The sequence below is a fragment of the Pomacea canaliculata genome, linkage group LG5 (assembly GCF_003073045.1).
Source record: "Pomacea canaliculata isolate SZHN2017 linkage group LG5, ASM307304v1, whole genome shotgun sequence".
Taxonomy (NCBI): Eukaryota; Metazoa; Mollusca; class Gastropoda; order Architaenioglossa; family Ampullariidae; genus Pomacea; species Pomacea canaliculata.
The window spans coordinates 10,008,069-10,021,617 of record NC_037594.1 but is presented as its reverse complement, the minus strand read 5'-3'; the positions used below and the strand labels follow the sequence as shown (position 1 = coordinate 10,021,617).

At 38.1% G+C, this 13,549-nt stretch overlaps 1 protein-coding gene across 2 annotated transcripts; it reads left to right on the top strand.

Annotated features, from left to right (window-relative positions):
- Nucleotides 1–1,039: 1,039 nt before the first annotated feature.
- LOC112564384 (putative G-protein coupled receptor F59B2.13) lies at nucleotides 1,040–12,098 on the top strand. 2 transcript variants are annotated; one of them, XM_025239151.1, is made up of 3 exons: nucleotides 1,040–1,821; nucleotides 3,990–4,103; nucleotides 10,816–12,098. In XM_025239151.1, exons 2-3 carry the CDS (start codon nucleotides 4,026–4,028, stop codon nucleotides 11,710–11,712), a joined length of 975 nt encoding a protein of 324 aa, XP_025094936.1. In that variant the 5' UTR covers nucleotides 1,040–1,821; nucleotides 3,990–4,025; the 3' UTR covers nucleotides 11,713–12,098. The 2 variants fall into 2 exon arrangements, with proteins under 2 accessions (XP_025094936.1, XP_025094937.1); XM_025239152.1 differs by having other exon boundaries at nucleotides 1,040–1,825.
- The last annotated feature ends 1,451 nt before the right edge of the window (nucleotides 12,099–13,549 follow it).

Genomic DNA, 13,549 nt, shown 5'->3' with positions numbered 1-13,549 from the left:
ATCCGCTCCGTCTACGCTTACTGCTACGTTTTGCGATCGCGTAAACTATCTTTTGCTCTTCGTGTTGTTCTTCAACATCTGCCTCACCTCATGGGGTGTAAAGACAGGGAGGGTGATGTCTGCGTAGTTACACAGTGCATGAAATAAAAGTAATGTGGCGAGACGGGGGGAAGGAGAGGCTTGAGATGAGTGTAGTACAGGTAGTAATGGTTTAAAAGACACGAATTTGTTTACGAGTATCTCATGTGAGGAGTCTTATCTTTTCATGCTAATAATCACTAACAGCATCACGAGACTCGCCCTCGCTTGGGTGCTTCTGCTGATATGAGTGGGTGAGACATAAAGACTGGGATGCACTTTTACTGGCAGGTGTGATTGAGTTTAAATTTAATTTTATTGTGTATAAAACTCCTGACAAGAAGAGTTTCCGTTTTCTTTGTAAGAGCCAAAACTTTTTACTGTCCAATTCACTAGTTTTACTTTTTGTTACATTACATATACGATATTCATCTGCCACATCATCATCCTCTGCTACAAGAGACAATGCATAATTCTTAAACATATTCTGTCTCTGGCCCGAAACTACTTCCTCTAAAACTAGGTACCGGCACACAAAATTAATACAAATAGTACCGAAAAATATAAGAAAATAGTCTCTACCAACACTGACTTTATACTCGTGATCAAAAAACTGATTTATTAAAAGACTTACTGAAAAAATATATCCAAATTAAAAAGGAAACGAGTTTTGCGCTTGGTACTTTTGCCTGAAGACACCATATTTTAAGTACTTCGTTTCAAATACTAATTTACTAAATAAACATAAAAAATATTTTTTAATGTAAAGATTTTATTGTAAATATTATATTTATCCTCACAAAACACACATTATTCGCTCCGTCACGCATTTTTAATTTTCTTTTGCATTAAAAACGTACTCGAACGAAAAACGACAGAAAATGGTTGCTTACATATTGTTTGTGGAGGACTTCTTGGACAATCTATAAATAGGTTTATTTGTACGGTCAGTAAAGATAAAATAAATTTTTAGTCTAGTTTTTAGTTTTAGTTTGATCTGTTACAAAGACAAGATAGTTCTACAGCACTGTAATAAGCTGGGCTGATCGTTGTTTTGATGCGAATTGTTTTCAATATTCTACTCTTCGCAATATCTCAGTATTTAATGCTTAAGTCCTGACTTCTACATTTTTTCAATCTGTCCCCTATCTAATTTTCACACCTTAAAATGGTTGTTTTTAGTGCCGTTTTCAGCATTTCCAATAAGATGTACATCTGTCACTATTTTCATGAAGTTTTTTTTATACTGCAAAAGCTTCAATCATATTAAAGTTAATTAATTTCACGCGAAATAGCTGCATCAGGTTCACAACAGCTTCCATGAATTCTACTATCATGCAAACTTCCACAAGAAGGCAAATGTTAGAGAATATGCACAAATGTGGAGGACAATGTAGAGTTCTCCGTGTGTCACCCTGCTATTGCTCATACACAGCAGCGACAGGAAGGTTGTCGGAAGAGAATTAGAGGAAACGTTCGATGACGTAGGCAGACTGAGGTGCGGACACATTAAGCAGCGCGCGGTGATCACGTGGTTAATTTGATGCACTGACTGCACGAGGTGATGCTGCGAGTGTTGTTTGCTGATTTCAGTGGAGAGCAATAAAGGCGTTTGCTGTGCACGAGCTCAGCGAGCATCAGTGCAGTAGCTGCTGTTGGAGCAGGTCTGTTATGTAACAGTGTGAGCAGTCTGTAGCCTCTAGTGACTAGTTACACACAGACCCACAACACCATCCCTTGCTCGTGAGTATGTTGTCTTCATTAGGTGAAATTAGATTTAATTACATTAAACGTTGCTTATAAAATTTCTTTAAATTTTCATGAATAAGACGTAAGACAGTATGTCTTCGCATGTACTTTTTTTTTGATGGAGATGTGTTTCTAATGTCTGCATCCAAGCATCCGGTCGTCCAATCATGTACACATCCATTCGTGTATCTATCCACTAGCAATTACTTCAATCTCTTGCTGTAGCTTTCGCCTTATTTCTTCATTTCACTCCTTTTTTCTGTAGTTTTCAGACTTGTTATTTTACTTTTGTAGTGCTCAGAAGATTGAGGGTTACTACAGTAAGAAAAGGTGGTATAAAATTTGCTCTTTTCTTTTTCCTTATCTTTCTTCAACGACTATGGATTGTACACAAGAAGCACGGGACGAGGACGTCTGACGTGGAGCTTTGCTAAGTTTTTCTTCTGTTTTGATCTACGTGCTCTTTGTTGACAGTGCAGTGCTTCTTTCTCTTTTTTTCGTCCATAAACACTGACATCAATAGGATGACTTCTTGCAAAACGGTCAGTCGTGTGGCAGATTATATTTCTTGACAAAATGTTCAAAAGAAGTTTACCGCACAATCAAAGCAAGACTTGTCTTGTGGGACTGTGTATCGTCCTGTGGTGCGGGCAGGTAGAGAGGCCATGGGACCAGAGACTGCGCTGCACGACACACTGCAGTGACTGGAACCGGGAGAAAAAAACAAAACCAAAAATACTAAGAAACACTTTTTGTTCTTCTGAGTTGGAACTGCTTAACAACTCAGTAGAAACAAACTCTTTATTAACCTTTGTACGTTGTTTCTCGCCGAAATGTTTCTGTACGCTCGCGCTCGCGCGTGTGTGTGTGCTTAGCGTGATTGCAAAAGCATGTTTATTCCCATAGATACGTGAAAGACATTCCTCGAATTGTATCAGTATATATATATATCTTTAGAGAAAGAGGTCGGTTACCTATAATGGTTCTTAGTAGTTTTTGGAGGTAAATCTGGATAGACGCTGCGGCTGATGTAGCTCGCCAGTTGTGCTTGTCTTTGGCGGTGATGAGCATGTCCTGTAGACACGACGTCCACTCCTTTGGTTGCCAGACAGTTCTACATTTGATCAACTCGATTTTCAGGAAGCTTGCTGCTGCAATGAAGGGTTCTGGCGTCCTCAGAGGATGATGACCGTCCTCTGTAGAGTCACTAATGATAAGAGATTCAGAGCAATACATGTACTCGTCAAAAAATAAACTTAATCAAGAAGGCCGTGACTCATAGGGTAGTACTTGGAAGATGTTTTGGAGTCGCTTGACATTTGTCTTCTGTAGTCCCTCCCTCTTCCTCTTCCTTTGATCACATGGGTCAAGGAATTCATATTATTCATAACTGAAAGTTGTTCTTCTTTCTTTACCTTTCTATATTTTTCGGGATGTTTAATTTTTTTCCCGAAAGAATGTGCAATGTGTTTAGGGTGGTGCATTTAAAGAAATGTTTTACTGTCATTAATTCTGCAAAACACAACCGGAGGATATTTTAAGTCGACACGTTTCTGTTTCTAGAATATCAATGTGAAAGTTTAGTGGTTGATAGTCACCTCACTCTCTCCCCAGACTGATGCATCTTCTGGGCTGAGCTGTGATCGTTTGATTCTTTTACAAACTTGCAGATTCTTCTATGCTTTTAAACAATTTGCCATATTAGTCCTTCTAGTGTTTTACTAATTGGGTCGATGAGTTCCTTCCTTCTGTGCTTTAAATTCTTCTACTTTATTTTTTTAGATGGCTTTTTTGTATTCCAGGTCTTTGTATACAAGATTTTTTTTAAAATTCAATCAAGAAAATTTTTATTCCCATGCATATTGAAATGTTGTAAACCGTGATTTAGTATTGAACATTGGCCTAGATTATTGTATTAAAAAATGGACGAAAAGAACAAAGTGGATGACGAAGTAAAATCAACCATGTACAAGACATATACATAATTACATAATTTGACTGTATTAAATAAATGAAAAATGTCAGACAAGAAAGAAAAAAGCAAAAAACTATTAAAGTATATTACAGACGTACTACTAACGGACTTAAACACTAGACATTACACATATTGTAAACTTATTTGTATCACGGAGAACAATGTATAACATTTCTGTTTTGATTAGTTTTCAGTATTCTGTGTGACTACAGCAACAGTGACTATGAACAACACAAACGATACTGAATCGGAGCTCTTCCAATACTACAGGACAATTGAGTATCAATATTACAAAGTGTACATCTGGGTGCTGGTAGGTGTGGGTGTGCCTGGCAATGTCGCCTGCATCTTAGTAACCACGTCCATGACCCTCACTACAGCCACCTTATACATGTCCTTGCTGGCCGTAGCTGACCTGTTGGCTCTGGTACTGAGGCTTATATTTCACCAGATCGCCTTTTACGATGTGACAGTAAATACTTTTGTTTGTAAAATGGAAGTGTTTATACTGTTAGTCAGCAACTACGCGAACTGGACTCTGGTGCTGGTCTGTTTGGAACGGTTTTTATCCATTCGCTTTCCTCTCAAGAAGAAAATCTACTTCACCAAGAAGAGAGCTATTCTCATCGCCGTTTTACTGGGGATGATACTGTGTTTGTGTCATCTTTATGCGTTCATTCAAATAGACTATAAGAGGGTAAATACTGTCATTTTCCGGAGTCTTCTCCTGATTTCGCAACATCTTCTGGTACTGGATCAAATCCTTCATCGTCTATTTTCTACCCTTTGTCCTGCTCCTCATCTTTCCTTGTCTTATCATCGTCAGTCTGAGGCGACAACGAAAGGCGCGCGAGGCCATGGTAAGGACAACCCCGGTTACGTCAGGGGAGACAACGCAGACAAGAGTTGAGGTCGCCATCTCTGTCATGGTGGTGTGGGATGCAATCGTCGTCTTTGCTACGTACGCCCCGATCTGCATCTTGAGCCTTATTCTACCATTCAAAATATTGAAATATGATACCGTTCTCAGAGGGTTTACGGCTATAATGTTATGGCATATAGCATTCACTTTATCAGAAGCGAACTACGCTGTAGACTTTGTGATATACTTTGCTGCCTCCAAGAAGTTCCGTTCTCGTTTTATAAAGCTGATCAGAAAATGTTTGACCTGCAGGTGTAAAAGAGATCAAGAGTAGCTATCGTTATTCCTTTAATTGAGACGATTCTGTTAAAAAATACTTTTTAAGCTCAGACATCTTTTGATTTTTTTCCCGCGACGGAATTTTTGCTGGCTTGTGTAAGTATGTCACTGTTCACGTTAAATTTAAATTTCATGCAACAAACATTTATCGACATCGTACATGTCTGTAATTATATCTAAAAATCAAAATGGGATAATTAGTTTGATGGTATAACAAATAATTTTATTTTCTCACATGCAAAGGACTTTTGTTTTGAGAAATTGGGTTTAGCGAGGTCGGTTGTTTGAGTGTGTTACACCGCAGTTTACTAGTAGCCTTGTCCATCACCTAGCATCACGTGATTCAGTGAATATTAGCTGTCGGTAGAAAACCTTATAGCTATGGGCAGCTGTGTATAGGAAACCTTATATTTTATGTGTTTTACAAATCTCATATTAATGGACAGCTGTGTACGGAAACCTCATAGGTATGGACAGCTGATCCTTTCCTTCGTCCTCCCTCTTTTAAACTGCAACGACTTTGTGTATGTGCAGACACGTGCTGGTCATTGTGATTGCGTGTCAGTGTGTGTGTTAAGGACAGAAAGAATTACACATTCGCCTACTTGTACATCAGGTGACCGCGCAGATAGAGAGTAAGGCATCATACACATTTTTTATACATTCAAACGGAGACATACATCAGCTTTTTCTAGATGTGTTTTCCAGTCTAATATAATTATCGTTAAACTAAACATATGAACATTTAGATGACAATTAATATCTTTGTGTAAGCCTGATTAAAAGTCAGTAGTAGATAGTTTCGAAAATATACTATGGAAAACGCAGTCTTCTTACTATACGTGACCCGATGCCTAAGGGTGACTAGGAGAACCATGTCTTCCCTTCCCTCTCAATGTGGTTACTAGCGACTACGAGTCGCATGCCTGAAAAGACGTGGAATCTGCGGGTCTGCTTAAGAGTCACATTTCTTATAAATAGTAAACAGTTTAATTTAGTGTAAATATTTCTGGAACCTACCATTTAAGTAAATAAATGTAAAACATGTTTTTGTTGTAGTAATGTACACAGGTCGGCTTCCTACTTTCTCACTGTTAACTGCGCGGTGTAACTGAAGAAAGTTTTCTGTCAACAGCTAGGTCTGGCAGGAACCTTTTGCATGGTAATTTTTTTGGTCATTCCTATAAAAACATGTGAATTCATTTCCTTGCTCAAATATAAATTGCTTGAAAAAAGATTTGTATGATTTTTTGGTAAATTTGCGAGAGACACTGATGGTTGTTTAAGTTTTGTATGTTTGAAAGAATCCTCATAAAATAGACTTTTTCTATACCTATTAAATGATATTTAATTCAGTTGTTAATTTGTATTCTGTAAGAAAATACCTTTGATAAGTATTTTGATAATGTAGAGGATATTCTAAGCAATGTACAGATATGATAATTCTAATTTTTTCTTCATGAGACAGGCTTTTTCCATGGATGACAAATATGTGATTTCTCATTTTTGACCCTTGTTTTATGTACTTCATTAAAAAGACTTAGTTTTAATAAATTCAGCTTTGTTATTAATTAAAGTACCTACAATAATTATCTAATACCATTTCTGTTTGGCATTGTGTGATAAAATAAATGACTGAGATTTCCATGGCCACTATTATGGTCCGGCAAAGCATGCAACTCCCATCCCCTTCATATCCGCCACTCTCACACCATTGAGTCTTGTAAGAAATTCCTCACCAACAGACTGACAAACGCATATGGAATGGAGACCAACACTGAGAGGATCAATAACAGCAAGAAATTCATTTTATCTGTACCACAACACTCGATGTCATATAGATAATGTTTAGACAAGCAAACGTTGTCTAGATATAAAGTAAAAATAAGTGTAATAAATGGTGAATGGACGAAGCACTTTTTTGAATTATCTGAAATACGATAATTTTCTCTTCCCTACGATGATGAAAACCTTATTGATGAGTGTGATAAAGTACATCCATTATTAATGCTGCATAAATACACAAAAGTTCACAATGCACATCACGAGTGTAGAAGAGACTGACTCACACGCCATCTGAAAGTCGATTGGTTGTTTGTGATGGTCAGGAGCGCCACATGGCGGGCAAGTTTGTGTGGGTCTAGAGGAGGGGTGCAGTCACAACCACGTGTCTGTCTCAAAAGTACAGTTGTGGCAGTTACACCACGAACTTGTATTACTGGACTGCTGGCAGACGGTTTTTTTTTTTTTTTTTTTTTTTGCCAGTTAACTACTAAAACGAGGCAGGTTTGTACAAAGCTTCCGGTTTAGTCACATTCTCGGCTCGCCGAGCTTAACAGCAGAGAACTTTGAAAGAGGCTAAGCGTTGGTCTCGGCAAACAGACATCATTTCTTCTATACACGTACATAGTTACACCGCCAGCCTGTAACATTGAAAGCGACGCAAACGACATCAGCGATGGACGTGGGGACAGCAGCTGCACAGACACCACCTCCAGCCCTACTGGACGTCCAGACCGTGGGATGAACTTTATTCACGAAAGCGCCGTCTTAAACAAGAACGAGGCCGTGTGGGCCTAGTGTAATGGCTGCCAAAATATATGAGGACTGATGCACATGTATCAAAATGTCCGTAATACCGGATCTGGAATTCATCCTACGTTTCTACAACCACGGTTCACAAAGAGAGAAGACTTACATTAAATAACCTAATATTTTGATTTGTTTTAGCAAGGTTAGTATATCAGCCTTTTATTATCAACATATAAAATCTTATTGTAAGATATGATCTTTTTCTTCGTGTGCGTTGTATGCTGTAGATTATTTCTAATGATAAACTGGTTTGTCTTTGCTTTCACTCAGTATTCTTCAAACATATTTTCTGACTTTTCAATATTAGTTCAGCTGTATGAGTGGATGTACAATACGCCGGTATCTTTCCATGCTTTGTAATACTGCTACAATACTAATATTTGGCACGGAAACGCAATAACCAATATGCTAGATACAATTGATGCATATGTTGACATATAAATAAAAGAGGAATGTTGCATTTTTCTAATTGCTGGTCGCTCACAACACGCAGTAAAATGTCAGAAACGTGGGGTGCGTGTGGCAGTGGGTGGCTCACACCCCAACTAAATGTTGTCCGCTGTGGTCAGCAGCACTGACTGACTTACAAATGTGTTGGTCCACAAGGGGATGGAGGGAACGGCGGGGAAAGGGAGAAGCTGCACTCAAGCTGCGGGTAGGTGGACCTCAGGTCTACCGTCAGCCCTGTCCTTCGATACGGGTAGGTGTCGCGTGCCCCCATGTCTGGGCGGGGATGACCGTCTTGGTATGGTTTGCGCATGCGTGGTGGCTCAAGGTACATGTGTAAGTTCTATGCACGCAGTCGCTTTAGTGGTTACGATAGATGTATGTATGGATGGATTAGCAGACAGTTAGGCGGTTTTGCTTATCGAAACTAACTTATCCTGTCAGCTGTATTCTTTTTGTATTCGTGTTATTCTATGCTTGTGTTTTGTAGTGTTTTGGATGGGAGGAAAGTCCTACTGACGATAACAACCAGACATATTAATGTGACATTTAGTCTGCTCTCTCCTCGTGATTGAGAGGACTGGTAATCCTATTATCTAAATGCTGTGAGGACTATGACATCCAAAATATTGTGATATTTGTTGGAGAAATTATTTATTTTTTGACCTTATCTCGTTGACCATCAATATTATTTTAGCCCTATAAATGGCTGGGTGTAGCCGCTTCATCTCTGTACTCTGAGTTGTTTCACCATCGGGAAGCTGTCTTGTGTAGGTTTAGATGGACCAGCACCAGGCGCTCTATCAGTGACTGTTGGTGTGTAAGTGGGTCTGTACTCGTGTCTTACCACAACTTTGAGAAATACTGTCTGACTTTTTATTGTTGTTAATTATTACTTAACGACGATTACTGAATTAAGAATGTAAGCTCGCTTTTTTATCTCTGAGTTTGATTACGTGATAAAAGGAATTATTTTAGTAAGAAAATAGAAGTAGTAGTCTGTCTACAAGATTCTATGCAAAATACACATGTGTTTTTGTATTTGAAAAAACAAACACAGAGCATTACTGTTATTTCTTTAGCCGATGTGGATACGCAGGATACAAGATACAGCAGTCAAGCAGCGTAACCTGGTTTTCTCTGGTCATGTGATCCGAACCTTGTGAAGGACTCTCCTGCAAAGTACCCTGGAGGTAGACGCCGAGGTGCTGAAATTAAGAACTGGCTTACGACGGTCAAAGACTGGACTGGTCGACCTGTACAGGACCTGCTGACTGTCGCCCACAACTGGCAAAAGTAACGAACAGAAACCCAACGACAAAAACCGGTCAAGGGACGACGGAGTAAAAACAAATTTTGTAGTTCTTATAATTTTGCAAATAAGTTTACTGTACTGAAACCGACCTTCATGAATTTTACTGTCATGTAAATTGCAACAAGAAGGCAAATATAGATAGAAAATATGAACAAATATGAATACTTTGATCACAGTACCACAAGTCCAAGAAGGTTGTCCCTGAAGGATTTAGAGGAAATATTCTTTGATGCAGGCAGATTGAGATGCAGGAGAATGGAGCATGGCTCCCTGTGTGCAGAGGCTTAATTTGATGTCCTCACTGTACGAGGTGATTGTGTGTGGAGACCAATGAACGTTGTACGGCCACGAGGTCAACAACCAGCAGTTCAGTAACCACACCAGGGTGATGCTGTGGGCGTGTTTTCAGAGTAAAAGATAACAATACAGGTGTCTCCGTGCACGAGCTCAGCGAGCAGGTCTGTAACAGTGTGAGCAGTCTGTAGCCACTAGTTACTGTAAGACTGACAACACCATCCCACATCAGTGCTGGTGAGTATGTTGTCTTAATTAGGTGATAGGTTAAACATTGCTCGCTAAAACCTCTTGGTTACTTTGACCTTCGAATTTTCCTAAGTGGGATGTAAGACAGTATGTCATCAGATGTACTTTAGTAGAGATGAAATGTGTCTAATGTCTGCATGCCATCATCCAACCATCCGGTCATCCAGTCATGTACACGTCCATTTAGTTATCTGTCTGTTCATTCGTGATGATTTCAGTATCTTGCTATAGTTCTCTCCTTATTTCTCCGTTTTCACTCCCTCTTGTTTGTGTAGTTTCCAAACTTGTTATTCCGCTTTTGTAGTGCTCAGAGCCTTTAGGTTTGCTATGAAGCAGGTTTGCGTATCTTTCATTTCATCTTCTTTATCTTCTTCTTCAACTCAAGAAACACGGGACAAAGACGTCACACGTGAAACTTTGCAAAGAACAAACTCATACTTTTTTTTAAGGTGCATCCTAGAACATTTTCATTCCTACGGAGTTCAAAATATTGTAAAAGGTGATTCAGTATTGAACTTTGACCTAGATTATCTTTTTTAAAGAAATAGGCAAAAAGAGCAATTGATGATGAAGTAAAATCAACCTTATACAAGGCATTTACGTAATTACATGTTTTGAAGGTGATAAAGAGACAGCAGAAAATGTCGAATAAAAAACAACAACAAACAAACAAAAAAAACCCACAAAAACAATGAAGTCTGTAACAGAAGTTTACAAACGGACTTGAACACTAAACATTACAAATATTGCAAACTTATTTGTATCAAGGAGAATAATGTATGACATTTCTGGTTTGATTAGTTTTCAGTGTTCTATGTGACTACAGCAACAGTGACTATGAACAACACAAACGATACTGAATGGGAGCTCTACAAATACTACACGAACATTTTGGATGAATTTTACAAAGTGTACATCTGGGTGCTGGTAGGTGTGGGTGTGCCTGGCAATGTCGCCTGCATCTTAGTAACCACATCCATGACCCTCACTACAGCCACCTTATACATGTCCTTGCTGGCCGTAGCTGACCTGCTGGCTCTAGTACTTAAGCTTATATTTCACCAGATGTACATTTACGAAGTGCCATTAAATACCATTGGTTGTAAAATGGAAGTGTTTGTAGCATTAGTCAGCTGCTACGCCAACTGGACTCTGGTGCTGGTGTGTTTGGAACGGTTTCTATCCATTCGCTTTCCTCTCAAGAAGAAAATCTACTTTACCAAGAATAGACCTATTCTCATCGCCGTGTTACTGGGGATGATACTGTGTTTGTGTAATCTTTATGCGTTCATTCAATTAGACCACAGAGAGGAGAGTTACTGTAGTTATCCGGATTCGTCTTTTGATTTCGTCAGAACCTACTGGTACTGGATTACAGCCTTCATCTACTATTTTCTTCCCTTCATCCTCCTCCTCATCTTTCCTTTCCTAATCATCGTCAGTCTCAGGCGACAACGAAAGGCGCGCGAGGCCATGGTAAGGACAACCCCGGACACGTCAGGGGAGACAACGCAGACAAGAGTTGAGGTCGCCATCTCTGTCATGGTGGTGTGCGATGCAATCGTCGTCTTCGTCACCTTCGCTCCGATCTGCATCTTGAACCTTATTAAACCATTCGACACATTGAACCATGGTACCATTCACACAAGGTTTACGGTGACAATGTTAGAGTTTATGGCAAGAACTTTATCAGAAGTGAACTACGCTGTAGACTTTGTGATATACTTTGCGGCCTCCAAGAAGTTCCGTTCTCGTTTTAAAAAGCTGATTAGAAAATGTTTGACCTGCAGGTGTAGAAGAGATCAAGAGTAGCTATGTAGACTATTTGGACAGTATAGGCATCTTTTGTATTTGAGGGAAACTGGCTGTCTCTATCAGATTTATAAATGTGTATTATTGTCATGTAAATATATTATTTCTTACTTAAAATCTTTGTGGCAGATTCCTCTTCAAGTCTTCAATGTTCAGTCGTTATATTTATTGGCAGCATTTTGTTGAAGTAATATTTCACTGGACATGCTAAACGTGGCTGACTGGGATTGGGTGCTTTTATAGTCTACTCATCCATGCATCACTTAAAAATATGTTTTCTCTAAGTCAAAGATTGTTTAATATTGTGACTACCTGTGAAGTTTTATTTCTTTAAATGTGATGGCAAGACAGCTAGCTAACTGAGTGGATAAGTTTCGAGGAAGTTTTACACCTATCTATTCATTTCTTTAAAGCGATTCTGCTCAAAATTATATTATATAAAGTATATACTTTTTGATTTCTTTTATTACTTCACGTTGGCAGTGTATGCGTGCTTGCATATATTCCAATTAAGATAAAAACCATGAATATTTTTCATGTTTCCTTAACATAACATGCAAGGATTGTTTATTCAATATACACCTCACAAACCTGTAAGATGTAAAAGAAATTTATTTTATTAAGATCTCAAATTAAGATTTAGACATGGTTTCTTTTCAAAGAATGAATTGAATCAGTAAAAAAACCCAACAAAAAAAAAAAACAACACCAAAAAAAAAAAAAATAAAAAAAAAAACAAGAGTCAAACATTGACAAACATTCAACTTTGTTTGATTAAAACTAAAAATTGTGGATATCTTGACATTTTATGTTATAAGAATTGAGAAAGAGTTAATGTTCTGACACATGAGTAATTATATCTGATGTTAGAACTCACGATCTTGTGTCTTCGTGACAATCGCTGTACAGCTGTGTATTGTACCCTCTAGCAGGGAATTTTATTACTGTTTGTAAACATTCGGAAATGCTTACGAGACAGTGTCTGTACCTTTTGGATTCTTTTCATAGCTTAGGAAACGAATATTATTCTTGCTTAAAGAAAGTATTATATTATTCAATAATAATCTCTAAATCGTATTTAACTCAATAATCAGTTTGTGTTCTTTAATTAACGACTATTGATAAGTATTTTTATGATGTAGATATTTTGAACAGTGTAAAAATATTTGATTTTTATTTCTTAAACGCGAGACATGTTTCTGAGAGTTTCTATACATGTGTTTGTGAGATGTCTCATTTTTTGACAACTGTTTTATGTACATTTCATTAACAAGACTTCTTTTCAACGAATTGATTTTGGTTACTGATTAAGGTATAAAAGTATAAAACCGTTTTCTGTCTCGCATTGTGTGACACAATGCATGGTCTAGCTTTCCATGGTCACTGACTATTATGGTGAATCAAAGCAGTGCAACTTCCATCTCTTTATATCCGCCACTGACACACCATTGAGTCCACGGTCCACTACATGTGACTATAACCAGATTTTTACCCTCAGTTTTAGTTTTGTCAATTAGTCCGTCCTCTCGATATCTTTCTATCTTGATTATTTTTAGCTTATATTGTGTGTTATACACTTCGATCTTACAGTTGTCCATTCTAACATGTACTAAACGTTGATTATTTTTGAGTATGGAACACGTGACACACCTGCATACCTTACGTCCACACGTGTTCTTTTCAACAACAAAACACAAACATCTGCCAGAGGGCTTCCAAAATTTTATATTTCAGCCCACCCCCACAAACTCCATCCTCAAAAAATACTGAAAAATTTCTTTTAGTCTTTTTTTTAATTTATTAGAAAAACTTTAACAAAGGGCAATCGTAATAAGAA

Excerpts from the sequence above, each read along its gene's own strand:
- LOC112564384 (XM_025239151.1), top strand. The coding sequence starts at position 4,026 with ATGAACAACACAAACGATACTGAATCGGAGCTCTTCCAATACTACAGG. Across the intron at positions 4,104-10,815 it reads ATCAATATTACAAAGTGTAC|ATCTGGGTGCTGGTAGGTGT; the intron begins ATCTGGGTGCTG and ends TACAAAGTGTAC.